General features: G+C 46.5%; 1 protein-coding gene across 1 annotated transcript in view; it reads right to left on the bottom strand.

The window, feature by feature from the left end:
• DUSP22 (dual specificity phosphatase 22) overlaps positions 1–15,005 on the bottom strand; it is a 62,237-nt gene extending 47,232 nt beyond the window's left edge. Inside the window, exon 1 of the mRNA XM_072152499.1 lies at positions 14,745–15,005. Coding sequence (XP_072008600.1) covers positions 14,745–14,765 — 21 coding nt within the window. The 5' untranslated portion in view covers positions 14,766–15,005. The remainder of the gene's footprint in view (positions 1–14,744) is intronic.
• Positions 15,006–27,100: the final 12,095 nt, after the last annotated feature.

Genomic DNA, 27,100 nt, shown 5'->3' on the forward strand with positions numbered 1-27,100 from the left:
TTGCACAGCTGCACACCTTCTACAGCAGCAGCAGCACTGGTTAAAGGCCCCCCATCACCTGCTTAACAACGCCCCTTCCTTTTGCTTGGCTCCGAGACTTGAAGCACTAGTAAAGACTTTACTTTACTACATAGGGAGCAGCAGTATTCTGCGGTAGTATTTGGAGCAGGCAAGATTGTGGAGGCCCCGTCCTCCTACTCACTGGGCCCTTCCATTTAACCGTATCGGGATTCTACGGCGGTCATTAAGGGTACTTCCTCTGACGCGACACCTTTCTATGGCGGCGCGTCAGAAGAAGATTTTGGGACTGCGGCTTGGAAGCGTGTCCCATGTGGATCGGACCGCCCGGTGTGCTTACCGTGGGATCCGATCCCTCCTGCTGCAGCCCCGGGTTCCGGCGAGTAACCCGAGGCTGCCGGTGATCCTTCACCCCGGGTTCTGCCTTCCTGGCAGGACCCGGCTCTAAGTAACCGAGAATGCCCAGCATGCTCAGTTACTCAAACTATACACTGCAATACAAGTGTATTGTAGTGTAAAGGCTTGAACAAGCGATCTGATGGGTTAAGCCAAAGGGGTTAAGACAATAGTAAAAAGTCGTTATATGTGAAGCTATACAATTGAAAGGATGTACTTTCTTTTTCTCCTGACTTTATATGTCTGCACCATCTGAGTTCTCACCAGCTAGTTCACTTTACATAGGCGCAGACAATTTACAGTTAGTACTTCAGCTGTTAGATAGCTCAGATTACATCATGCCACTGACTGGCCTGGCATGCAGTGTATTGTATTTCAACAAAAGCCAAAGCAGCACATGGTGCTACAACGGAGTGTAATAACAACATTCCGCACTAGATGCAAATACCTCAAATAAGACACAACTAGACCAATTTATCAATGGCAAGCTGCTGCATCCCATTTACCAACGCTGCTCTTCATTTTATGAACTAGTCAAAGACAATTGGTTAAAGATGCAACATCCTTACAACACCATAAGGCCTCATTCACACTGCCGCATGGGGGAGGTATGTACGGCCGACGTATATACGTCCCCCATAGACGGCACGTGCGGCTCCGTACCCCATGAAAAAATAGGACATGTCCTATCTTTTCACGGCATAGAGCGCCGTGCGCCATATGTTCCTATGGAGAGGCGCGGGGGTGAGCAGCACTCACCTCCTCCTCCTCTCCCCGTGCGCTGCCACGTGCCCGCCTAAGGCTGCATTCACACACATGTATGGGGGATGTATATACGGCCGACGTATATACGGCCGATGTACGTCCCCCATACACTTCTGTGGGCTCACCGCGCCCTACGGGAGCGGTACGGTGCAGCACACGTGCGGCACCGTACCGCTCCGTAGCCTGGGAAAAGATAGGACATGTCCTATCTTTTCCCGTATTACGGTGCCGCGGCCATAGATTGCTATGGAGAGGGGCGGGGGTGAGCGGCGCTCGCCTTCTCTCCCCACGCTGCCATGTGCCCGCCGTGCTACGGGCACACGGCAGTGTGCATGTAGCCTGAGGGTGAAGACACACATGGCGTTTTTGGGCCGTTTTTACTAAGTGCGTTTTCAGATCGTTAAAAACGCATGCGTTTTTTGAAAACGCATGCGTTTTTTGAAAACGCATGCGTTTTTGTCCGTTTTTCATTGCGCAATTTCGGAAAAACTGACAAAAACGTTTTTTAACGCATGCGTTTTTAACGATCTGAAAACGCACTTAGTAAAAACGGCCCAAAAACGGCCCAAAAACGCCATGTGTGTCTTCACCCTAACACTGGGGCAAATTTTTCAAAAGTGTTGTAAGGTAAGACTACACAGTCAGGCTACATTCACACGGACGTATGATTTCTCCAGTCCCGTATTTACAGGCCGTATGAGCCTGTATATACGTGACATTTTTCATCCGTATGCAGCACGTATGTAACCCGTATTTTATACGTCCCCATAGACTTCTAGGGCATACAGAACTGAAATACGGGAGAAAATAGGACATGCTCTATATTTTTATACGGCTAGTGTACGGTATGGTATGGAACAAAGGCAATATAAATGGTCAGACGTATTGTCCATTGAAATGATTGTGGCCGTATGTAACCCGTAAAAAAACAGTACGGCACGGTACAGATACAGCCGTTTTCATACGTCCGTGTGAATGTAGCCTTATTCTGCACCAGGCTTATCACTGTGTCTGATGCTGGATGATAAATCTGGTGTAGTAGAAGACTCTAGTCATAATTTGTAACTCCCATTAGTATGCTTAGTTTACACAAGAAAGCTGCACTAAAATTCTGGCATGTTACCATTATTGTTGGCACAGACATTTTGGCATTTAGTCACCACCCTTTTCATCGGCCATACCCCCACATCATAAAAGTGTGTGCGCCACAGATTTGTGGCAAATTACAGTAGCAATTATGCTGTAAGATTGATAAATTAATGTTACTCCTTGAGGAGAAGGCTTCATTCTTTGGAATCTAATTTGTCAATATGTTCCAACCGGGATTACTCAGATGGTCGAATTGCACCTGTGCAGAGTAGTTTATGTAACAGTTACAACAGTATCCTGAACAGATTGGGTGAGATGTATTAATGTGTCGGTCCTTAGACCAGTGCAGAGTACAAGCAGACAGTTCCCTGCTGCTCCAAATTGATCACGGTGTTTGATGCAGGATGATTAATCAGAAAAAAGACTGGTGGGTTCTTCTTTGCAGCTCAGCTCAGAAAAGTGCCTAAAAATGGTCTAAATCCCTCAATAAATGTGGTGCACGCTATTGCTGTTGCAATTTACTCCAGAATTGTGCCATAGACAGATGGACTCATTGGTGGAGATGTATCAGAGCCACTGTGGCATTTTTTTCCCATTGTCACATGAATGATAATGCGAGATCATATGAGCTATGCAGGCAAGAATGTACAGCAGACACATGGGAGGGCAATTTATCAAGAGCTGGTTAATTCATTCACTACATGTTGTGCCCGATAGATTATCCAGCCTGTGATCTTGAACTCCTACTACGTCCTACTGTTGTGGAATTGCACTATAATCTGCATGAAGAAACTGCCCCGCCCCGCCCCACCCCACCCACTTGGCATTGGGGGGACGTTGCGGGGAAAAAAACCAAAGTTTAAATTCCAGGGAAAACTGGTATACGAGTTATGATGAATTTTCACGGACTGTCATCCGTTTCTGACAGCATCATTTGTATACATGGGCAGGCAGTGAGTTGCAGTTAACATCAGGTCACTACTGGTGACTGCTGAGGTCATCCGGCGTAGCACTTACACAGCCTGGAGGTGTGTTTGTGGTCATTTTCCTGTTGAAAGATAAATGATGGTCCAACTAAAGCCACACCGGAGGGAATAGCATGCTGCTGCAAGATGCTGTGGTAACCATGCTGGTTCAGTAAATCTTCAACAGTATATCCCCAACAGTGTCACCAGCAAAGCACCCCCACACCATCACACCAAGTACAGTCCATTTGTTTAGCTTTTCTGCGCCGCTAAAAGATATGGTGGTTGGAACCAAACACTTCAAATTTTGACTCATCAGACCTTCTAACAGTCTAATTAGTAGGACAGTGGTGGCGAACCTATGGCACTGGTGCCGAAGGTGGCACTCAAAGCCCTTTCTGTGGGCACACAGCCCATCGCCCCAGAACAGAGTTCGCCAAACAGATCCTGTGGATTTGGTCCTTTCTGCAGTCCCAGGCAACTTAAGAGATGCTGCTCTCACTATTTTAAAGCGACACTTTATTGGCTGTTTGGAACTATGGGAAAAGTGAGAAGGTGATGGAAGAAGTGCATTATCTTTGGATGTCATCTTACTGGACCCACCATTCTTCCTGTACAGAGAGACCCTGTAGAGAAGCTACAACGAGAGTCTGAATCTGCCCTCCTTCTTTCAACTGTCCTCAGGGGGGCGATACGATTGAATGTTGTGGAACAACAGAGAGCAATAAGTTACTGTGCAAAATACCATGTTGGCATTTCACGGAAAAAAAGTGGATTTTGGTTGTTGTTTGGGCACTCAGTCTCTAAAAGGTTCACCATCACTGCAGTAGGACTATCAGCTGGGTATCCACCTGACTTCTGCACAACACAATTGACGGTCCCAACCCTATTTATAAAGCAAGAAATCCCATTTATTAAACCTGACAGGGTGCACCCGTGATGTGAAAACCTTTTGCAGGTAACTATTCTCATCAAGAGAATGCCAAGAGTGTGCAAAGCAGTAATTAAAGCAAAAGGTGGCTACTTTGAAGAACCTAAAATATGAGACATATTTTCAGTTGTTTCACACTTTTTTGTTAAGTATATAATTCCACATGTTAAAGGGGTTTTCTCGAATCTCAAACCCCTAGTGATGTTAACACAATAAAGACCATTTTAACCCCTTACTTTACAATTGTACTCAGTTTTATTGCTGTTTTAACTCCTATCACTCAGTATAAAATTCCAGAGTGTGGGCGGGGACTATCTAAGCAGACACATTATGATCCATCTAGTTCTGTGAGCTGAAAATGTGGTTAGATTACAGAGTACAGGGTTTATTTAGCTTCTGAACATTGTACTAGTATCTGACCCATAGAAAGAGAGATGAGACGGATCAGAGATTATGAGATCCATGAGATGCCCATTACACACTTTCAGCTCTGCTACATATCTGTTCTCCCTCCCCAGGCAAAGAACTTATCTGCCTGCAGTTTGCAGTTTTCCTCCTCACAATGTGGTGTTTGCTGGCAGAAATTGAGTGTCTGTGAGCTCCGTCCTGGATTGCATGGCGGAGGGGCTACAATGCAGGGAGCAGAGAAAGCCAAATCTCAGGTGCACGGCCATCACACAAAAAAATCCAAAATGGCGTCCCCGACCCCAAGTCAGAAGTTACACGGTCGTGTCTAGGGGCAACTGAAATTGTGTACAACAGGACTGATAGGTTGGACTTATATATGTGAAATGCTGTATGATGTATTAACGCACTTGTGCCACAATTCTGGTGGTTTTGCGCCTAAAACACTGTCTAAAATGCCTTGCACCACAGTTATCAAGGCTTTTAGACCATTTTTTGGCATCTTTCCCACTTGTCTGAATAAGGGGTGTGGCCTTCGGGAAAATGTGTGTGGCCTCAGGCAAAAGGGGCGTGGCTTATCAAAAATTGTCCATGCGCTCAAAATTCTGCCGCAGTTTAGACCAACTAAAAGTAGTTCTAAATCAGGAACCAACATTCTTATCCTGTACCAGAATTCATTATGACTGTGATAAATCTGGTGCAGCAAAGGACTAGCGTTTTCCAGCTAGAAATTGGCAGAACCCAAGACACATTGTTAAATCCCCCCCAATGTGTTATTCTGTCATCCTTAGTACATTTAAAAAACTTATCTTCGTGTGGATACCCCTTTGATTCTTAGTTTTGAAGTCTTCAGTGTTAATCTACAATTTTTATACTCATGAAAATACAGAAAACTCTTTCAATGAAGGTTTGACCAAACTTTTGGTCTGCACTGTATACAATCCTGTGCAGTGTCTTTTCTCCAATGCTGTCACACAAACAAAAATCATCCTGGAGACTTATGTACAATAGAAAAAAAAATTTGGGGTAAAATCCAATTAGAAGGGGTTGTCCGACTATTATAAAAATGTAGCAGGCAGGCTGGGGAGGGCTTTTTAAAAAATACAGCTTACCCACCTGCTCCTGCACGTATTAAAGTGATGGGACTGGAGAGTGGTGGTGTGACAGGCAGCCTGGAAGTTGACGGAACGGAGCTTCCGTGTCTAAACGAATAGGGGTAAGGATCCGACATGTGTAAGCAGGCGAGTACAGCTTTATTTTTATTTATTTTTAAAAGCCTTCCCCAGTCCACCTGCTACATTTTTATAACAGTCGGACAATCCCTTTAAAATGTTATTTAAAACACGTTTTAATGGGAACCTGTCATCAGAAATTTGCCTAATAAACCACTACCAGTATGTTTCCAAGCAGTTGAACAACTTCTAGATAAATTTTCATTTTCATGGCCCAGTGTGTTGGCATCATCCAAAAAAATCTACTTTGAAGTGAGATGCATTTAGTCAGGGAGGTGGAGATGCTGACGCCAAGCTCACTCTGCCTAACGCTGATGCCAAGCTCACTCTGCCTCTGAACACCTCCTTTCATGTGATTGACATCATGTACTGGGCTTAAAGGGAACCTGTCACCAGGTGACCCATTTTTAGCACTCCCCCAGTCCCCACAGAGCATAGCACATACACTGCCAAAGTGTTTTTGTATAAAAAATAGGTTTTACAGAAAAAAAGATATGTTATATTGTATCTTTCATTAGCATCTGCTGTGTGACTAGGCTGTTGCCTAATAGGAGGGGCTGGAAAGGAGCAGTCCCCCCCCCCCCACCCTTGGGAAACATGTGACCTTTTCAAATATATGAATAACTCCCAACACTCGGGATTGGCTGTAGAGGAGCAAGGGGCGTCGCTAAGCCCAGTGATGGGTGTTTTCATACATTTGAAAAGGTCACATGGAGAAGCTGTTCCCCAAGGGTGGGGGGGAACTGCTCCTTTCCAGCTCCTCCCAAAAGGCAACTGCCTCGTCACACAGCAGATGCTAATGAAAGGTACAATATAACATATCTTCTTTTCTGTAAAACCTATTTTTTTTATACAAAAACACTGACAGTGTATGTTCTATGCTCTGTGGGGACTGGGGGAGTGCTAAAAATGGGTCTCCTGGTGACAGGTTCCCTTTAAGGAGATCTAATCAATGATGTCACTAGATGCAAGACCGTCAATTACAGTGAAGAGAGTTCTAAGGTAGGAAGAGCTTGACTTCAGTGTTAAATTTTCTACCTCCCTGACTTCATAAAACAAATTTAAATGTCACTTCAAAGTTGATTTTCTGGATGATGACACCACACCAAGCCATGAGAGAAACATCTTCTAGAAACTGCTTAGTTACTTGACAACATACTGGTCAATTTCTGATTACAAGTTCCCTTTAAGCTTGTTTCAGACTCATCTGTTAATGTAGCAATTGCTATACATTTGTATTTTAAAAATTATACTTTTATAATCAATATGAAATCCCGAGGGGTCTAGCAACACAACTGATCATCTGATAGCAGGAGCTGTGGCACAGGCACACACAGAAGACAGATTTATACATCAGGCAGTGACCAAAATAGGTAACTATACTTCAGCTCCCAGTGGCCAATATACAGTTTCTGAAAGTGTCCATGTCTGATTCAGTACAGATTTATACAAAAAATAGAGTTTAGAAGTTGTGACCACTTTGTGACTGGGTTCATAGGGTACGTTTTTGTATAAGACAAGCAAATCGTCCAGTTTGGACGTGTGTTCCCAATTGTCACTAAAATATAACTTTTAATAATTTCTAATTTAAAAAGTGAAAGTTGATAGTGTACAGCGGATAGAGGGTGAGGGTACAGTTCCAGCACACTCAGGTTAAAATTACAGTCAGATGAGTAGTTAGAGCCTTATTTTACTCAGTGTCAAGTAAGTTCTATGAGCGTTTTTTTCCTTTCGTGTGTTATTGATACTACAAGTTTGTATTTGACTTCTCACTATGATCTGATTAGTGAGAAGGACTCAGAGAGGAGAGGCCATTCACCCCTATCCCTGTTAGTAAACCTCCATAGGGTATGTATGGGGGTACATAAGTCCTCCCTATTTAGGGGCAGATTTCACCCATATACTGGGATCATACTCTCATAGTTCGTATAGTTCTGCCTCTCTTATCCCTATTTAGGAGTATTAGTGGATGTTTTATAGATTCTGTACTCCAATAAGTACTCTGTAGGTTTTACACTCGATAGAATTCAGCTATGCTAGTAATCCTCTTTTTTGGCTCCACAACTCTACTGCTGATCTAAAATCCTAACGGTATAGCCCCCCCGACATGTTTCACTGCATAGAGCAGCGTCCTCAGGGGTGCCGGGGCTATAATGCGGCACACCACGTGAATTCCCGTCCTTTATGACTTCCCAATCTGACGTAGTCAAGAAGGGCCCGTCTCTCCCATCCAATCAGAGGGCTAGGTTCCAATAGCCAATCGCGGCAGTGGGCTGTGTCTACTGTTATCCAATCCTCGTGAAGTCACCCTGTGACATCACCGATAGCGTCCCTTCCCTGCGCATGTCTGTTTTTCTTAGTACCTAGTATATTCGTTTCAGTGCGCCTGCGCAAAGGTACCACATCTAGGCCCCTGCGCATGTCTATTTTACTTAGACCCGATCTCGGTGAGTCCTCTGCGCATGCGTGTCGACTTGGTGTTTCGTACTCTTAATTCTTTGTCTCCGCGCATGCGCGCTGACTTAGTATTTCGTGCGTTCAATTCCTGTTGTGCGTTCAATTCCTTCTCTTCGCGCATGTGCGCTGACTTCGTATTCAGTACGCTCGATTTCTTCTCTTCGCGCATGGTAAGGAACCTGTTTGAGGTTCGGCTGTTTTCCCATCTACTTAATAGGTGGGTCCGGGCAAGTAAGTGGATTCCAGTGGCTATGTATTTTTTATCAATACTAGGGGGGACGGAATTATTACAGTATCAAGCGATGGAGTTATCTCTCCATCTTAGTGGGGACGAAGTCGTACCTAATGATGGGATCTCTGTGACTACAGATACTAAGTCGTATCTGATGATGGGATCTCTGTGACTACAGAGATATAACAATACCAGGTGACGGGATATTTGTGACTCATTTTTAGTTTTGTCCATTTATGGTGTCTCAATTCTTTAATTGGCACCTTGACACAGTAAGTGGTGTGCTTCTTAAGCTGGACTATCCTTCATCCTACAATTCCTATTTATTATCATTTATAAATTCAAAACAAGATTCATTTACAGAAAAGCTGCATAATTAAATCCCTCGTTAAGGCCTTTAGGGCTCATCGTTCCTAATTTGTAAATCCATTTTGCCTCCAATTGGAGGAGGTCTCGATCGAGGTCACCCCCTCTTGTACCCGTCTTCAGATGATCAATGCCCCAGAAGCGAAGCTGCTCAAGGTCCCCATTGTGTGTCATCTTCATATGTTTTGAGAGGGTTGTGTCTTTTTTTGTTCTCACTGTACTAAGATGTGAGGAGACTCTCTTTCTTAACTCCTGTATTGTTTTTCCTATGTACATTTTTGGGCACCTACATTGTGCCACGTATATCACCCCTGTTGTTTTGCAATTAATAAAGTGTCTAATCTGATAGGTTCGAGTATTATCTGGATTAGAAAATTCTTTTTTTCTAGACATATATTTACAAAGGGAACAATCCCCACAGGGAAACGAACCAGTGTTTCGAGGTGGCAACCACGTTTGTGAGGTTAGACGTTTGTCCGCATAGTGGCTATGTACCAGGAGGTCTTTTAGGTTTTTTCCTCTTCTATATGTTATTGACGGGTGTTCTGTTAGAACGGATTGGATGTCATTATCGGCCCTCAAAAGTGGCCAGTATTTCCGAAAGATGTCTGTTACTTCCTGTGAGTAGCCATCAAAGGTGCCTATGCATCTAATTGGTCCCTGTTGTTCCTGCTTCCTTTCATTTTTCAGTAGGGTTTCACGAGCTGTCCCCTTTGCTCTCTGGTAGGCTCTATGTAGGGCCTTCTTGGGGTACCCTCTAGTTCGAAATCGTTCGTACAGTTCTCCACATTCCTTTTCGAACTCCAGATCTGATGAGCAATTCCTCCTCGCCCGGAGGTATTGCCCCACAGGAATGCCTCTTCTAAGGGGGGTTGGGTGCCAGGTTTTCCAGCTTAGCAGGTTATTGGTCGAGGTCTCTTTCCTATATATTGAGGTCTGTAGGGAGCCCTGTTCATCTATTCTGATGTTCAGGTCTAGAAAGCAGATGTGTTCCTGGTGTATTTCTGATGTAAAGTGCATGCCGCTTCTGGGGCATTGATCATCTGAAGACGGGTACAAGTGGGGGTGACCTCGATCGAGACCTCCTCCAATTGGAGGCAAAATGGATTTACAAATTAGGAACGATGAGCCCTAAAGGCCTTAACGAGGGATTTAATTATGCAGCTTTTCTGTAAATGAATCTTGTTTTGAATTTATAAATGATAATAAATAGGAATTGTAGGATGAAGGATAATCCAGCTTAAGAAGCACACCACTTACTGTGTCAAGGTGCCAATTAAAGAATTGAGACACCATAAATGGACAAAACTAAAAATGAGTCACAAATATCCCGTCACCTGGTATTGTTATATCTCTGTAGTCACAGAGATCCCATCATCAGATACGACTTAGTATCTGTAGTCACAGAGATCCCATCATTAGGTACGACTTCGTCCCCACTAAGATGGAGAGATAACTCCATCGCTTGATACTGTAATAATTCCGTCCCCCCTAGTATTGATAAAAAATACATAGCCACTGGAATCCACTTACTTGCCCGGACCCACCTATTAAGTAGATGGGAAAACAGCCGAACCTCAAACAGGTTCCTTACCATGCGCGAAGAGAAGAAATCGAGCGTACTGAATACGAAGTCAGCGCACATGCGCGAAGAGAAGGAATTGAACGCACAACAGGAATTGAACGCACGAAATACTAAGTCAGCGCGCATGCGCGGAGACAAAGAATTAAGAGTACGAAACACCAAGTCGACATGCATGCGCAGAGGACTCACCGAGATCGGGTCTAAGTAAAATAGACATGCGCAGGGGCCTAGATGTGGTACCTTTGCGCAGGCGCACTGAAACGAATATACTAGGTACTAAGAAAAACAGACATGCGCAGGGAAGGGACGCTATCGGTGATGTCACAGGGTGACTTCACGAGGATTGGATAACAGTAGACACAGCCCACTGCCGCGATTGGCTATTGGAACCTAGCCCTCTGATTGGATGGGAGAGACGGGCCCTTCTTGACTACGTCAGAATGGGAAGTCATAAAGGACGGGAATTCACGTGGTGTGCCGCATTATAGCCCCGGCACCCCTGAGGACGCTGCTCTATGCAGTGAAACATGTCGGGGGGGCTATACCGTTAGGATTTTAGATCAGCAGTAGAGTTGTGGAGCCAAAAAAGAGGATTACTAGCATAGCTGAATTCTATCGAGTGTAAAACCTACAGAGTACTTATTGGAGTACAGAATCTATAAAACATCCACTAATACTCCTAAATAGGGATAAGAGAGGCAGAACTATACGAACTATGAGAGTATGATCCCAGTATATGGGTGAAATCTGCCCCTAAATAGGGAGGACTTATGTACCCCCATACATACCCTATGGAGGTTTACTAACAGGGATAGGGGTGAATGGCCTCTCCTCTCTGAGTCCTTCTCACTAATCAGATCATAGTGAGAAGTCAAATACAAACTTGTAGTATCAATAACACACGAAAGGAAAAAAACACTCATAGGACTTACTTGACACTGAGTAAAATAAGGCTCTAACTACTCATCTGACTGTAATTTTAACCTGAGTGTGCTGGAACTGTACCCTCACCCTCTATCCGCTGTACACTATCAACTTTCACTTTTTAAATTAGAAATTATTAAAAGTTATATTTTAGTGACAATTGGGAAAACACGTCCAAACTGGACGATTTGCTTGTCTGATTCAGTACAGAGCGTTTGCCAATTTTGCATCTTATCCTATCAGATGATCATTTGGGGTCGTTTCCCAGTATCAAAAACTAGAAAACCCTTAAAACACTTGTACTATCTGTATAGCTATTTTTTCTCATTGTAAAAGTGCGAAAGAAATAGTGGTAATTCACTACATTCCACATTAACCCCCTGTTTCTCAGCACCCTATCCAAAGGATTGGTCATCAACACCTCTGCGACCGAGGACAAACTATATTGTCCTCGTGCTGCGAAGGGTGTATGGAGAGAGCTCACGAGCTGAGCTCTCTCCATACACAGCAGGTGATGGCTGTATAACACAGCTGATGCCCGCCTGTTACTGCCGCGGTCGAACACAACCGCGGCACCTAACTTACCTTTACATGGGAGCCGCCATCTTGGATGGCCGATCGCCACCCCCTGTAACATCAACGGAGGGCGGTGATCGGTTGGCATGGCAGCCTACAGTCTCATAGAGACTCGCAGGCTTGCCATGTGCAATGATCTCTAATAGCAAGCAGATGGCAGGCTATTAGAAATGATTGTAACATTGGTATATACTGCAATACAGTAGTATATAGTATTAAGGGTTAAATTACGGCACAAATGCGTTTTTTTACCAATTTCACTGCATTTGGATTTTTTTTCTGCTTCCCAGTACACGGCATGGAATATTAAATTACACCATTTTGAAGTGTAATTTGTTACATAGAAAACAAGCCCAAACACAGCTCTGTACATGGAAAAATAAAAAAGTCCAAGAAAACTTTGAATTCCTGTTGATGACATAACAGTACAGCAGCAGCCATTTGTCACTATATATATATCAGGATATTGTACCCTGGTACAAACCAGGTCTTATTCAGTCTGTTGAATTCATAAGCTTTCAGACAGAAAAACAAAACTCTGCACACCTCTACAAATTCAGAGAATAAGCCATCTATTGAAAATGAGAGCCAGAGTGACCAACTGTTTGTGCTCAAGAGCAATTGTACCACCCAGATCAGGAGATATTCTCCAATTGAGCATCTTTCTTGCTTAATGCCTCAAACATATAGGGGGGAATTTATCATATGCCGGCACATTGTAGAGGCCACACCACCCTCCGTCCCAACAGATACATCAAAAGACTAAGGGCGATGACACACGTAGCGCTTTGTCTGCGTTTGAAAACGCAAACACAGACAAAGCCGCGCCGCGGCCCGATCGCATAGGCGTTTCTATGGAAACGCCTGCGATCGGGAACAAGCCGACGGTGTTTTGCATTAAATTAACGCAAAACACCGGCGGCTCGTTCCCCATCGCAGGCGTTTCCATAGAAACGCCGATGCGATCGGGCCGCGGGCCGCCCCGGTAGGCGCGGCTTTGTCTGCGTTTTCAAACGCAGACAAAGCGGTGCGTGTGGCACCGGCCTTAGGCATGTTCTTAAAAAGTAGGCAGGCACAGGGCAGGAATGCCCTGTGCCCGCCCACTACACCGGCGGCAGTTTCTATCCACGCCCCCCTGGCATGGAGGTGTGGTAGTAACATAATAATCTACAAATTATTGCAGTGTGCAAGGATTTGCTATTATTCCACTGCTTCTACCCCAGTTTTCATTGATAAATTCCCCGCATATTTTTATGCAGACTTATAAATTACATTTTTCTCTAGAAAACTTATCGATTTTATCCTGCTATTTCTAGAATAATATCTGAAACCCACTGACAGTGTCAGGCCCACACTGGTAGAGAATGGGCAACGCCCTAATAATTTTAATTGTTTAATCTGCTAAAAATAAAACAATTATAAAATTCTGATAATGAGGCTCTGGCGCTCCTGTGGCTTCCTAAGCGTTTCTCCTCACCCTAATTATACACTGCTTCAGCCTTGTCCTGCCCAGCATAAGCCAAGAATATGTAATCACTGTTATGTCCCTGCCAGGCAGAAGTATTCAATCGTTGCACTATGCCGAAGCTGCTGTGTCATGCAGCTCAGGTGGATTAGTCCTGTCTGGACAGTTCAAGCAGCACCTCTTTTATGCAAGGAAGACCATCTGCACCCAGCTTTCCCAAGATCCTGAATTTTATGATTGTTTTTTGAGCAAAACATTAAACAAGATATGTTTCTGCATCAGTGTAGCTACAACATTCTCAAGGTATGTTTGGTTCACAATGCATAAAAACAAATGGTAGATTTGTTTCCCCGTGCGAAGTTGTGCAGGCGCGAGTGTGCCTGAGAGCTTGATAACGTCACCGGCTCTCTGGCACTTCGAATCAGCCGCACGCACGGTCGCGTGCATGGTGCGCCGTGCTGTAATCTGGTGCGCCGAAACGGGCTGTAATAGAAGTTTCTTGCGTTAATGAAAATATGCTCCGGCACCAGCTCACCCTGAGCTGGTGCCATGTATTTGTGCGTTAGAACTACCACTTTTAAAGGGGTTGTCCAAGTTCTGAAAAAAAATCTCAGGGAGGCCGGGAGGGCGCTGCTTAAAAAAATAAAGTCCTACTTACCTTCCGGTGCCCTCCGGTATCCAGCGCTCCGGAGCAGCGCTGGATTCAGCTGAGTCCAGCGCTGCTCCAGCGGCCATGTTTGTTTACATGGCGCCCGGACCGGTGCGACAACAGCGCTGGATACCGGAGGGCACCGGAAGGTAAGTAGGACTTTATTTTTTTAAGTGTTAGGTTTTTTTTAGGTTTGTAATTAAAGGAAACCTATCTTGAACGTAACCCAGGGAATCACTGCTGTCAATATCGGATTCTGGTGGCTATAGAATGGGAAGAGAACGGACAACCCCCACATTGCATTGCTTGTCACCTGATGGTTATTATTGTTACCAACAATAACACATACTTTTATGCAATTTACTGATATTTCTGAAGCACCAGTGATGACCTGTGACTCTATCTGAAAAAGATGGCCCTGATGTGGGCACACACCTCGTGCCCTCCACCTGCCACCACGTATGTAAATACTGCTGACGTCACACACAGCCCACACGACTTCCAGTGACGTCACAGCGGCAGCCTATATACTACAGCTCCCTGAGCTCAGTATGGCTGCTGCTCTTCTTACATCACAGCCATGCACAGGGTGGGGCATGCCATTATAACACGAGTGAGCGCCTCTCCTCATGGACGCGCAGTGTGAACAGGAAGATACAAGTAGACAGAAGCCATGCAGTGTACTGTACCTTGTTCATGCCATTACCCATGGCTGTGGCTGGAGCGCACTTACACACACAACAATAAGCAGAGCAGCCCTACCGCTGCTAGGACGTGTGTGCCCGGCGCCCGCACTGCTTTCACTGGCACCAGCACTGGCTCAGGGACTAGTCATTGAGCGGTCAGTGACAGCTGAAGCTGCTCGCGCGGGGCCCGCCTCACCAGGCGCGGCCTCATCCTTCAGTGGCAACAAGCTTAGCGAGCCGGGCTCCTCACTGCCATCTGCTGTGCGCTGCAGGAACTGCACTCCCGGCCGGTTCCAGTCACAAGATCAGTGAAAGCATGACACAAAGTTTTTTTTAATTTTTAGCGCACCCGTTAGAAGCTGACATATGTATGTTGTGGCCACGAAGTCTCTATTAACCACAGCCAGTGCCCTTCTGTGTCGGCTACAAGGTTACCCCTTCATGTTTCACAATATCACCACACAGAAGGAGCCCATTGCAAAACAAGTGTCTGACTGTGGGCCCTTGGTCCCACCAGAGAAATTATTTTTAGGGCCTGACCACTATGTACCCATAGTAAATAGACTCCAATAGCGTACCAATAGGGTACCCTTCTCTGGGGTCCTGTATTGGGAGGGTGGTCGACATTGATGAAAACCATGGTAGAATTACTAGCACCCAAACTATTGCACAGTGCTTGATAACTTTGAACACGGGTGAATATGACGGCAAACATGTTACTGTAACAATCTCCATTTCAGGAGAACAGAAACTAATGTAAGATCTTCTGCTCCCTATAGACTTCAATGTACCTTCTTTTACCTTCCCATATATCCACATTTGAGGGTGATGCCACACATGGCGTTTTTAACCCGTCCGTTTTAAAGCAGTCCGTCTAAAAACGCATGCATTTTTGAAAATGCACCCATTTTTAATTAAGATAATTGGTAAAACCTGTCAGAAACGGATGCGTTTTTCAATGGACTGCTTAAAAACGGACCAAAAATGGATTCAAAACTCCATGCGTGGCATCACCCTAAGAAGTCAATAGACGTTAGACTAGAGTCTATGGTGATGTCTTTCGACATCGGTGCAGTTTTTTATGCTCCCATGCTAATCACTGGTGCAGGAACATGTCTCTGACTGTCAGACTCAGCCGGAGACCCTAGGGAGAAGTCTAAAGCACTTTATTACCACTTCTGGCTCCTCATTTCTTGCATATCACTAAAGTACCGCTAGGTAGTAAATGCAGTAGCCAACGGTGCCCCTGATTTTATAAGCTGCCAGTTCTTTTGAGGTTAATCAGAGCTGCTAAATCAGAGGCGTAGCTACCGAGGGGGCAGGGGAAGCAGAGGCTCAGGCTCCAGGTCATCAAAGGTCAACCTCCCACCACCACCACCACCACTTTTCCCAAATCAAACAAAACTGGTGCCAATCAATTGTGCTACATTTGTGCTGGTTTGTGCTGCTCAAATTTTTGTTTGTGCTAGTTTTGTTTTGAAGATATAAAGCAATTTGTAAAGTTCAAAAGGTCAGGCAGTCCCCCCCCACATTAACCGAATCAAACAAAACTGGTGTCAAACCAAGGGGAGCCAGCAAACACATTGTACATTGTAAGGAATACATTCTGATGACCTCTGGAAAAACTATAAATGTATTATAAATGAAAATTTATAATTTTCTTGTTGTTTCTTCAAAACAAAAGCAGCACAAACAAACATTTTAGCAGCACAAACCAGCACAATTGATTGGCACCCATTTTGTTTGATTTTGGCAACCTGGTTGCCTTTTATTAATATCTTAAAAATGATAGCGGCACAAACGAAAATTCTGCTGCACAAACCAGCACAAACGTTTGACACCAGTCAGGTCTACTACTCCTATCCTGTATGCAACACCCCTGCCAACGCATAGGCAAGGGGGTAGTTGCAAATAGCGCCCCCCTCAGGTCAGGAGCTGTTAGGGAGATTGATCACCTCTCTAGGAAGGTTCTAGAAACTGAGTATTGTGTAATTGCAGCTGTAGATACTGCCCGGAAAGGCAACAGTTAACTGGTGTAAGTAATTAACAAATGATCTATCTGCTATGTCAGCTGGAGTGTGATTGGAGAGGTGTTACCACCTGACCAGGGGGAGAATAAAAACCTCTGCTCATGTCCTAGCACCTCATGGAGTAGGACGCGTTCTCCTGAGCTCCTGCTGCCTACACCTATCATCGGCTCATAAGCAAATAGAACCCTGGCTACCCGAATCAAAAAGCATCCCAGAAAGGGACAGGACTCCCCTCTCACTGTGTCAGGGTAAACGGCGACGATGGACCGCTTTGTGACCTCATCCCAGGAGGCTAAAGACCGCGCGGCAGCCCAACCATGTAGGCCCCTGCCACAGACACGACGAACCAGCGCAACAGCGAACCAGCACCTTGCGAGGGTCCAGGTGCGGACGGAGATCCCAGGAATCTAGTGGCAGCAACAGCCACCTTCACCCGACTGGGTTGTGGACCTTCCGGGACAGGCCCCAGACCACAGCACAGAGGTCGACATCGTGGATGCAGCGTGAGGACGAGTTCCCGCTGCTGCAGCATAGCACAGAGGAGGGAGAGGAAGTCAGATGGCAACCCTCCTCAGCACAACAAGCGGCTGCCTCCTGGCGACCCGGCAATACAGGTAAGCGTCCACAAAGCCTCCATGTGGGATGTCACAGGACTCTCTCCAAGCGGAGGCCCTGCTTCCCCCTCTACGCAGTAATCAGCGTGGGGGAGGTGAAGGGAGAGCCATGAGAGAGCAGAGGGAAATGGAGGCAGGGAACACTGCCCCACAGGTCCAGTCACCGGCCCCATCAAGCGACACCCGGCAGGCCTCAGCTGAGACACCCCCAGAGAAACAGGAAAAATGGGGGGAAGGAACCCCTCAATAAAGCCACAGAGTCTGACTGGCCGAGCTATTCGGAGGATGCATTAGGTGCGACTCCCTCACTCACCAATCTGATCACCCAGAACACTCCCTGGCTGTCCCCAGCCACCTCTTCCTCCTCAGACCCACCTATGTCAAATGGGCCCCACCGACTGTCTCCTGATTTATAGCTCATTCTTCAAAGTCTACCCACTAAGTCTTACTTTAAAGCTATGATAGAATAGGTGAAAGCCACCTTCCGCACTGAAATAATTAGGGAAGACATGTGATTACTAGTAGACAACGTGGATGGCCTAGAAACTGCACACAATAATACTAGAACATATGTGACCCAACAACAAAACAAAGGGATCAGCAACTAGGAAGAGACACATCATCTGTCATCTGGCGGATTACGTAATCAAGGAACGTATTGCAATAAGCGCCAGGAAAATCAACTCAATTGAAATGTATGGGGCAAAGGCGTTTGCAGATCTTTCTTGTATTACTCTTCATAAAAGTAGACAGCTAAGAGGGGCATGGTTTGGCCATGGAGGCGTGAGGATGCTTTCCTTGTGAGCTCCCGCGCTAGACCCAGGGAACTAGTCCAGATATATATCAATTTCACCTGAAATCCTCACCTGCATGGGTGCAAAGAAGAGGAAAGGAGCTGGGGCCACTGCTACCTTTCACACCCGCACATCGCCTCTTATATGATTGTCCAAGCTTTCCTTGGATATGTGCATTGAATATTGATCCCGGGATTCTTGTTGCACCTTACTTAGCACGGGCTACAAATGTTTACAGCCAGCCAATGTTTACAACATATTTTTTCATTTTCATGAGACACCAAGCAGAGATTTACCTAGACTTGTAAACAGAGGGGGAGTTAGCTCAGAGCATGTTATTGTCATGCACTGCACACAACACAACATTTGCTTGTGCTATTTTTAAGTGTTTTTAAATGTCAGTGTTTCTGTGTATAATAATACATTTTTGCATTATTCTAAATAGTCTTGATTTAAGCCATTTTTCAATACACATCCAACTTTTCTACTTAAAACCAGACACCATCAGTGCACATGTATTATGCTAAACCCTCTTTGGATAGAGAGGTGTTGTCTGATCTAAGAGCAATGCGAGCACATATACACACCAACCCTACCAGGGAAGATATGGAGAACTATATCTCCAGACAGGAACAATCTTATTGATCCAAAATGTCTGCACTCAGAGACAAAGTAAATCAGATAGAAGGCAGGGTATCGACAGTAGACTTCTCAACGTTCTGGCCACAAATCCGTAGAATCCATAGAGGCCCCCGCCTTTACTCGACACTACAGGAGCTATACAATATGGTTCTGGATGTTCCTATTGATACCCCTCTGGAACTCAACGTGCTCATCGGTCCCTAGGACCTGAACCTTCAGAGCCGAATAGGTCACGGGTAGAGATGAGCGAGCACTAAAATGCTCGGGTGCTCGTTATTCGAGACGAACTTTTCCCGATGCTCAAGTGCTCGTCTCGAATAACGAACCCCATTGAAGTCAATGGGAGACTCGAGCATTTTTCAAGGGGACCAAGGGTCTGCACAGGGAAGCTTGGCCAAACACCTGGAAACCTCAGAAAATGATGGAAACACCACGGAAATGGACAGGAAACAGCAGGGGCAGCATGCATGGATGCCTCTGAGGCTGCTTAATCGCACCATTATGCCAAAATTATGGGCAACAGCATGTCGAGTGACCGAATGAGGCTAGATAGCATCTAAAACATCCAATAATTGACCCTGACACTATAGAAGACGGCATGCAGAGGCAGCGGCAGCAGCGGAAGGCTAGAGAGTGGCATGTCGACATACCCCAAATGGACTCAGGCTTCAAACCAATGGGTGGCAGAGAGGAACCAAAGGAGGTGAGCAAGAAGCGATGAAATGATTTCCTATGTGAACAAAAGGTTGACGGTATATTTAGTCGATAACACAGCATGGTGGCGACATAGTGACCAAGTTCCATAACGTATCTACCTGAAAAATGAGCCTGACATAGCTCGTTTGATAAGGGGACGACATGTGGAGGCAGCCATGGAGACGACTTCTATGATTAAGAGTGACAGGATGGGGCATCCATATTGCGCTGCTATGATTGAAACTTCAGGTCTCCAGCATGGCGGAGACAGATGCGCCGAGTTCCATTATGTATCTGGTGAAACACCTGAAAATTCTGCCTGACACAGCTCGTTTGCTAAGGGGATGATGTGCTATATATACTCTCGCGCTCCAGCATCTGGGGTATAAACTGTTGAAAGTTGCGCATGGAGACATTGGTGGATGCTGTGGAGGACCGTGGAGGCGAAATGGACAGGAAACAGCAGGGGCAGCATGCATGGATGCCTCTGAGGCTGCCTAATCTTGGGATGGAGCTGGCGGTCCGCTGCCAGGCGAGCTTTCGCCTGTCCAAGCCCCTGTCTCTCGGCTCCTGCTCACCCAAAATGGGCCTAGGGGCCAGAAGCGTTTACTTTGAAAAATTTATAATTTTCAAAGCAGGCGGGGGCTACAAACAGCACTTCTAAGAACCTTTTGGATAAGATCAAGTGTAGTACTGTTCTTATAAGTTTTTGTTATGGCGGGTGAGGGGAGTGTAAACAGATGCGCAAGAAGTGCTGAAATAATATCGGTAAATGATAAAAGTTTGCCAGTATATTATGTGGATAACACAGCAGGGTGGCAACAAAGTTAACAAGTTTGACGTGGAAGCCATGAAAATAACCCAAAATTCTGCCTGACACAGCTCGTTTGCTAAGGGGACGATGTATGGAGGCAGCTATATGGACGACTTTGGGAGGCAGCTATGGAGATGATGTGTGGAGGTAGCAATGGAGACAACGTGTGGTGGCAGCTATAAAGACGACTTGTGGAGGCTGCTATGGAGACAATTAAATTTGGATAGTGCCTGTATGTGGCAGTCCCAAAAAGATTTCAAACCAGAGGACCGGGTGGGTGGCCCTCCAGAAAAATTAAATACATAGGGGGTCATTTACTAAGGGCCTGATTCGCGTTTTCCCGACGTGTTACCTGAATATTTCCGATTTGCGACGATTTTCCCTGTATTGCCCCAGGGTTTTGGCACACGCCATCGGATTTTGGCGCATCGGCACTGGCATACACGCGACGGAAATCGGGGGATGTGGCCGAGCGAAAACCCGACGGATTTGGAAAAACCGCCGCATTTAAAACAAAGAAAGTGTCGCTTGGGACGCGCTTACCTTCACTTGGACCGGCCCGGTGAATTCCAGTGCGGAACGATGCTTTTCAGCGCAGCAGCGCCACCTGGTGGACGGTGGAGGAACTACCTTAGCGAATCCTGGCCGGACCCGAATCCACCGCAGAGAACGCGCCGCTGGATCGCGAACGGACCGAAGTAAATCTGCCCCATAGAGTACCTGTATGTGGCACTCCCAAAAATTTTTAAAACAGAGGACCAGGTAGGTGGCCCTCCAGAAAAATTAAATACATAGAGTACTATACCTAGAGCCAGTTGGCCCTGGCAAAAAATAGCCAGTTTCCTCTGCTTTAGTGTACAAAGAGGAGGAGAAGGAGTAAAATGAGGAGGAGGAGTGCATACATTATTCAGGTTGAGCTTCTTTCACCTGGTGGAGAATGGAAATCCTGAGAAATCCAGGCTTTATTCATCTTGATAAGCGTCAGCCTGTCAGCGCTGTCAGTCGACAGGCGTGTACGCTTATCGGTGATGATGCCACCAGCTGCACTGAAAACCCGCTCAGAAAACACGCTAGCGGCAGGGCAGGCAAGAACCTCCAAGGCGTACAGCGCCAGTTCGTGCCACATGTCCAGCTTTGAAACCCAGTAGTTGTAGGGAGCTGTGTGATCATTTAGGACGATGGTATGGTCAGCTACGTACTCCCTCACCATCTTTCTGTAAAGATCAGCCCTACTCTGCCGAGACTGGGGACAGGTGACAGTGTCTTGCTGGGGTGACATAAAACTGGCAAAGGCCTTGTAAAGCGTACCCCTGCCACTGTTGGACATGCTGCCTGCTCGCCTACTCTCCCTCGCTACTTGTCCCGCAGAAGTACGCCCTCTGCCGCTAGCGCTGTCAGGAAAGGAAAATACTGTTTCAGCTTGTGCACCAGGGTCTGCTGGTATTCATGCATTCTCACACTCCTTTCCTCTCCAGGGATGAGAGTGGAAAGAATCGGTGCTGGAATAAATTCTTTGAACTCGAGGGTCACGGGATAGGCAGCCTAGCATGAAATCTGCCATATGCGCCAGAGTCCCAATCTCCCCTCACTGGCCTGACTGTCCATTTCCTCCTCCTCCAACTCCTCTACTTCTGCCCATACACGCAGAACAGTGAAGGACTGAGCAATGCTCCCCTCTTCTGTCTCAACAACATTCTCCTCCTCTTCCTCCTCATCCTCCTCCACCTCCTCCGATATGTGCTGAGAAACAGACCTGAGGGTGTTTTGGCTATCAACAAGGGAATCTTCTTCCCCCGTCTCTTGTGACGAGCCCAAAGCTTCTGCTGACCAGAGAGATTTTCAACAGTCCAAGCAGCGGGATGGTGAGGCTGATGATGGCGGCATTGCCACTGACCATCTGTGTTGACTCTTCCTGACAGATATCAGACATCCACGTCCACTCCTCATTGTAGACTTGACGAAGCTGACTGACCTGACTACCAGTTCTGGTGGAAGTTGACATCTGGCAGTCTACAATCGCTCGGCGCTGCTGGTAAACTCTGGATAACATGGTTAATGTTGAATTCCACCTCGTGGGCACGTCGCACAACAGTCGGTGAGCGGGCAGTTGGAGACGGCGCTGCGCTGCCCTGAGAGTGGCAGCATCTGTGCTGGACTTCCTGAAATGCGCACAGATGCGGCGCACCTTCGTGAGCAAATCAGACAGATTGGGGTATGTCTTGAGGAACCGCTGAACTATGAGATTTAACACATGGGCCAGGCATGGCACATGTGTCAGTCTGCCGAGTTGCAGAGCTGCCACCAGGCTACGGCCATTGTCACACACAACCATGCCTGGCTTCAGGTTCAGCGGTGCCAGTCACAAATCAGTCTGCGCCATGATGCCCTGTTATAGCTCTTAGGCGGTGTGCCTTTTATCGCCTAGGCTCAGCAGTTTGAGCACCGCCTGCTGTCGCTTAGCGACGACACTGCTGCTGTGCCTAGAGCTACCGACTGATGGCACCATGCCCACGGATGGTAATTCGGTGGAGGAGGGGCGGGAGGAGGAGGCATAGTAGGCCTGAGAGACCTGGACCGAGGTAGGCCCCGCAATCCTCGGCGTCGGCAGTATATGATCAGCCCCAGGGTCAGACTCGGTCCCAGCCTCCACCAAGTTAACCCAATGTGCAGTCAGCGATATATAGTGGCCCTGCCAGGCAGCACTCGTCCACGTGTCCGTGGTCAGGTGGACCTTGTCAGAAACGGCGTTGGTCAGGGCACGGATGATGTCTGACACGTGCTGGTGCAGGGCTGGGACATGAGGTTGCGAAAGGCCTCGGTCTCTACCAGCCTATAGGGCAGCATCTCCAGGCTAAGTAGTTTGGAGATATGGACGTTGAGGGCTTGGGCGTGTGGGTGGGTTGCACTGTACTTCCTCTTGCGCTCCAGCTTCTGGGGTATGGAGAGCTGAACGCTGCGCATGGAGACATTGGTGGATGCTGTGGAGGATCGTGGAGGCAAAGGTGTGGTTTTCGCACGGGAGGTGTTTGGGCCCGGGTCCTGGGCAGAGGGCTGACTAGCAGAGGCAGCAGGTGACACAGGGGAAGGAGCAGTGGTGTGCCCGGCCAGAGGTGAACGGCCTTGGTTCCATTGAGTGGGGTGTTTAACATTCATATGCCTGCGCATACTGGTGGTGGTTAAGCTGGTAGTGGTGGAACCCCTGCTGATCCTGGTGTGGCACAGGTTGCACACCACAGTCCGTCGGTCATCCGATGTTTCTTTAAAGAACCTCCAGACTTCCGAAAATCTAGCCCTCGCCACGAGAGCTTCACTACGTGAAACATTTGGCACTGATGCATCAGCTCTGGCCCTGCCTCTCCGTCTGGCCCCACCACTGTCTCTTCCAACCTGTTCTCGTTGAGGACTCGCCTGCGTCTCAGAAGCACTGTGTTCACCCGGCCTATCAACCCAGCTTGGGTCTGTCACCTCATCATCCTCCGATCCCTCAGTCTGCTCCCCCCTCAGACTTCCTGCCCTGACAACAACTTCACCACTGTCTGACAACCGTGTCTCCTCATCGTTCGACACCTCTTTACACACTTCTTCCACTACGTCAACAATGTCATCATCACCCACATACTGCGACCGGTTGAAAACCTGGAAAAGGTTGGAAACCTGGAAAACATCGGAAAAGAACTCAGCAGCAACCGGACAAGTGGTTTGTGACTCTGGGAAGGGTCCAGAAAACAGTTCCTCAGAGTATGCCGGTTCAAATGCCAAATTTTCCTGGGAGGGGGCAGACTGGGGGGAAGGAGGCTGAGGTGGAGGAGCTGGAGGAGTGCTGATTTCGGTGACATGGGTGGACTGCGTGGAAGACTAACTTGACTGGTGGACAAATGGCTAGAAGCATTGTACGCAATCCACAACATCACCTGTTCGCACTGTTCTGGCCTCAACAGTGCTCTACCACAAGTCCCAGTAATTCGGGACATGAACCTAGGGAGTGTAGCTCTGCGGCATCCCCCTGCTCCCTCATCAGCAGGTGGTGTCTCACCCCGCCCAGGACCACGGCCTCTGACCCCTGCAGTAGTTGCACGCTCTCGTCCTCTACCCCTAGCGCTCGGGTTCAACATTTTCAAAATTAAAGTGTAAACTGTAAAAAAAATTTTTTGTGTTTTTTTGTGTTTTTGTTTTTTCTGTTCAATAAACTTTTATTGAAATTGGTAAATAACAAGGTTCAAACTAACAACGGTGAATGTATATCTTAGTGTACATAAGACAAATGTCATACAACCAATGGTACAACTAACATAGTATGGATAGCCGCTTCATGGAAAGCAAAAACATTGTATGAGTGCCACCAAAGAGGCCATCCCTCTATGAAGATCTATATTTAAGGGTATTGTAAAAGACCAATTTTGATTAACAAAACTAACAACATTAACAAAAAAAAAAAAAAACCAACATAAAACGAACATATACCGGTAAAACACATTAGGAACAATGGGAAGGGAGATAGGAAAGGGTCAGGGGTGGGAATACAATAGGGAAGGGGGGGGGTACGGGGTACGAGGATTCGCCCACTTGATCCTAAATTTTACCTGTTCAGTCTATACTCCCTCTATCCAAGAAGCAAATTCCATTGAGCTGCGGAACTCTATCCAAGGAGACCAAACCTTGGTGTACCTATCAAATTGTGAGTCCACCAATCCCTCTATGGCTCTCATTTCCTCCATCCTCATTATATTGTTCAGGGCTTCTGCCCACTGGGCTCTTGATGGGCACACACTTGACTTCCAGAGCCTGGAAATTACCTGGCGAGTAGCAGCAATGCAGTGTCTCAGAAAGCCTTTCTTCACCGTTGAGATAGAACTAGGAATCATAGACAATAACCCAAGCTCTGGAAGTGGCGCAATAGTATCCGACCACAATTTGTTGTACAGGTCACAAACTCCCTTCCACAAGTCCCGGACCCCAGGACAAGACCACCAGATATGCAGCATGGAACCCTGCTCCCGATTACATCTCCAGCAGATTTCAGGTACCGAGGGGAACATCCTGTGTAACTTTACTGGGGTTCGGTACCACCTAGCCATGATTTTAAAATTTGTCTCTTGAATTTGTGATGATACAGAGAGTTTGTGAGTCAAGATAGCCGCCTTGTCCCAATCCTCCTCGGAGAATGTTTTGTTAAGAGCTCTCTCCCATGCTTGTCTATATGGGACTGGCGTTTTCTTAGCCCTTTCCCTCAGCAGCCACCCTGGCGCGTCTTTATTTGTGAAAATCTGTTCTATAAATGTCAATTCTCGAGTGAGGGATTGTGTAGGGCCTAAAGACTGGATAAAACTACCCAACTGTTTAGTCATAAACCATCTACTACCCCTCATATCTGTGGGAAACCACCCCTCTAGGGACTGCATATCCCGATTGACCAGTGCATGTCTTATTTGTACCACCGTGTTCGGTGGGAGTCCAAATAATTCCGGTGTCATGTCTCTCAAGGGGCATCTAGGATCTAAGAATATTGGTGACATAGGGCCAGGTATGGATGTCAATGAGTGGCGTTTCCTCATCAAGTCCCAGGTGCTAAGGAGCGTTTTATAAAGGGGTGTGTGGACCGTGGATGGACAACGTGTTGCGGTAGAAAGCCATAGGGACGCCCCCAAAGATGTTGAGTTCAAGGAGGCTTCTAACTTCACCCATAACTTAGATGGTGAGCTTAGAACTGCGTCTACTATACAGGCTAATATAGAGGCTTCATAGTATAGACCCATGTCAGGCAAACCCGCTCCTCCTAGTTCTTTAGGTCTGGTAAGAATATTGTGTGACATCCGGGGTCTGGAAGAGTCCCATACAAAACCTGATATTAGCTTTTTGAGTCTGCTAAAAAAGGAAGAAGCTATGCGTTGGGGGATTGTTTGGAAAACATGAAAGTATTTTTGGCAATATGTCCATTATAATTACACTAATCCTTCCAAACCAGGAAAGCGGAAGACGCTTCCATGCGAGAAGATCCTTTTCAATTGTGGTCAGAAGAGGTTGGTAATTAATCTGAAAAAGGCTAGACAAGTCCGTTGGGATTTGTATCCCTAGGTACGTGATAGATTTCTCGGCCCAACGAAAAGGAAATTCGCCTCTTATGTCTCCCACCAAGGTGTCAGGCAAGTTTACATTAAGGATTTCGGATTTAGTGAGATTCACCTTGAAATTGGAGAGTTTGGAAAAGATTTTAAACTCTGCCATAACCGTTGGGAGTGTTATACGTGGTTGTGTGATGAATAATAATAGGTCGTCTGCAAAGATAGCCATTTTATGATGGTAACCGCCGAGATTTAGACCTTTAATGGATTAATTGGTTCTAATGGCCAGGGATTCCATTACTAAAATGTAAAGCAGCGGCGAGAGGGGGCACCCTTGGCGTGTCCCATTACTTATAGTAAACGGTTTAGTAAGGTCCCCATTAACCCTGACCCTCGCCGTCGGGTGGTGATATAGAGCCATTATACGCGCTAGCATGAGTGGGCCAAGACCTATTTGTTTAAGTGTCTGTTCCATGAAATTCCAGCTGACTCTGTCGAATGCCTTTTCGGCATCAACAGAGAGCAAACACATAGGGATCTTGTGTCGGCGGGCAGCATGCATCAGAGAAACTGTTTTAATCTTATTATCTCTGGCTTCTCTATTTAGGACAAAGCCTACCTGTTCCTTATGTATGAGGCCAGGGATCAATTTTTGCAAATGCTGAGCCAACAGCTTGGAAAATATTTTTATGTCTATATTTATAAGGGAA

This window comes from Engystomops pustulosus, chromosome 5 (genome assembly GCF_040894005.1).
Source record: "Engystomops pustulosus chromosome 5, aEngPut4.maternal, whole genome shotgun sequence".
In the NCBI taxonomy this organism is placed as follows: Eukaryota; Metazoa; Chordata; class Amphibia; order Anura; family Leptodactylidae; genus Engystomops; species Engystomops pustulosus.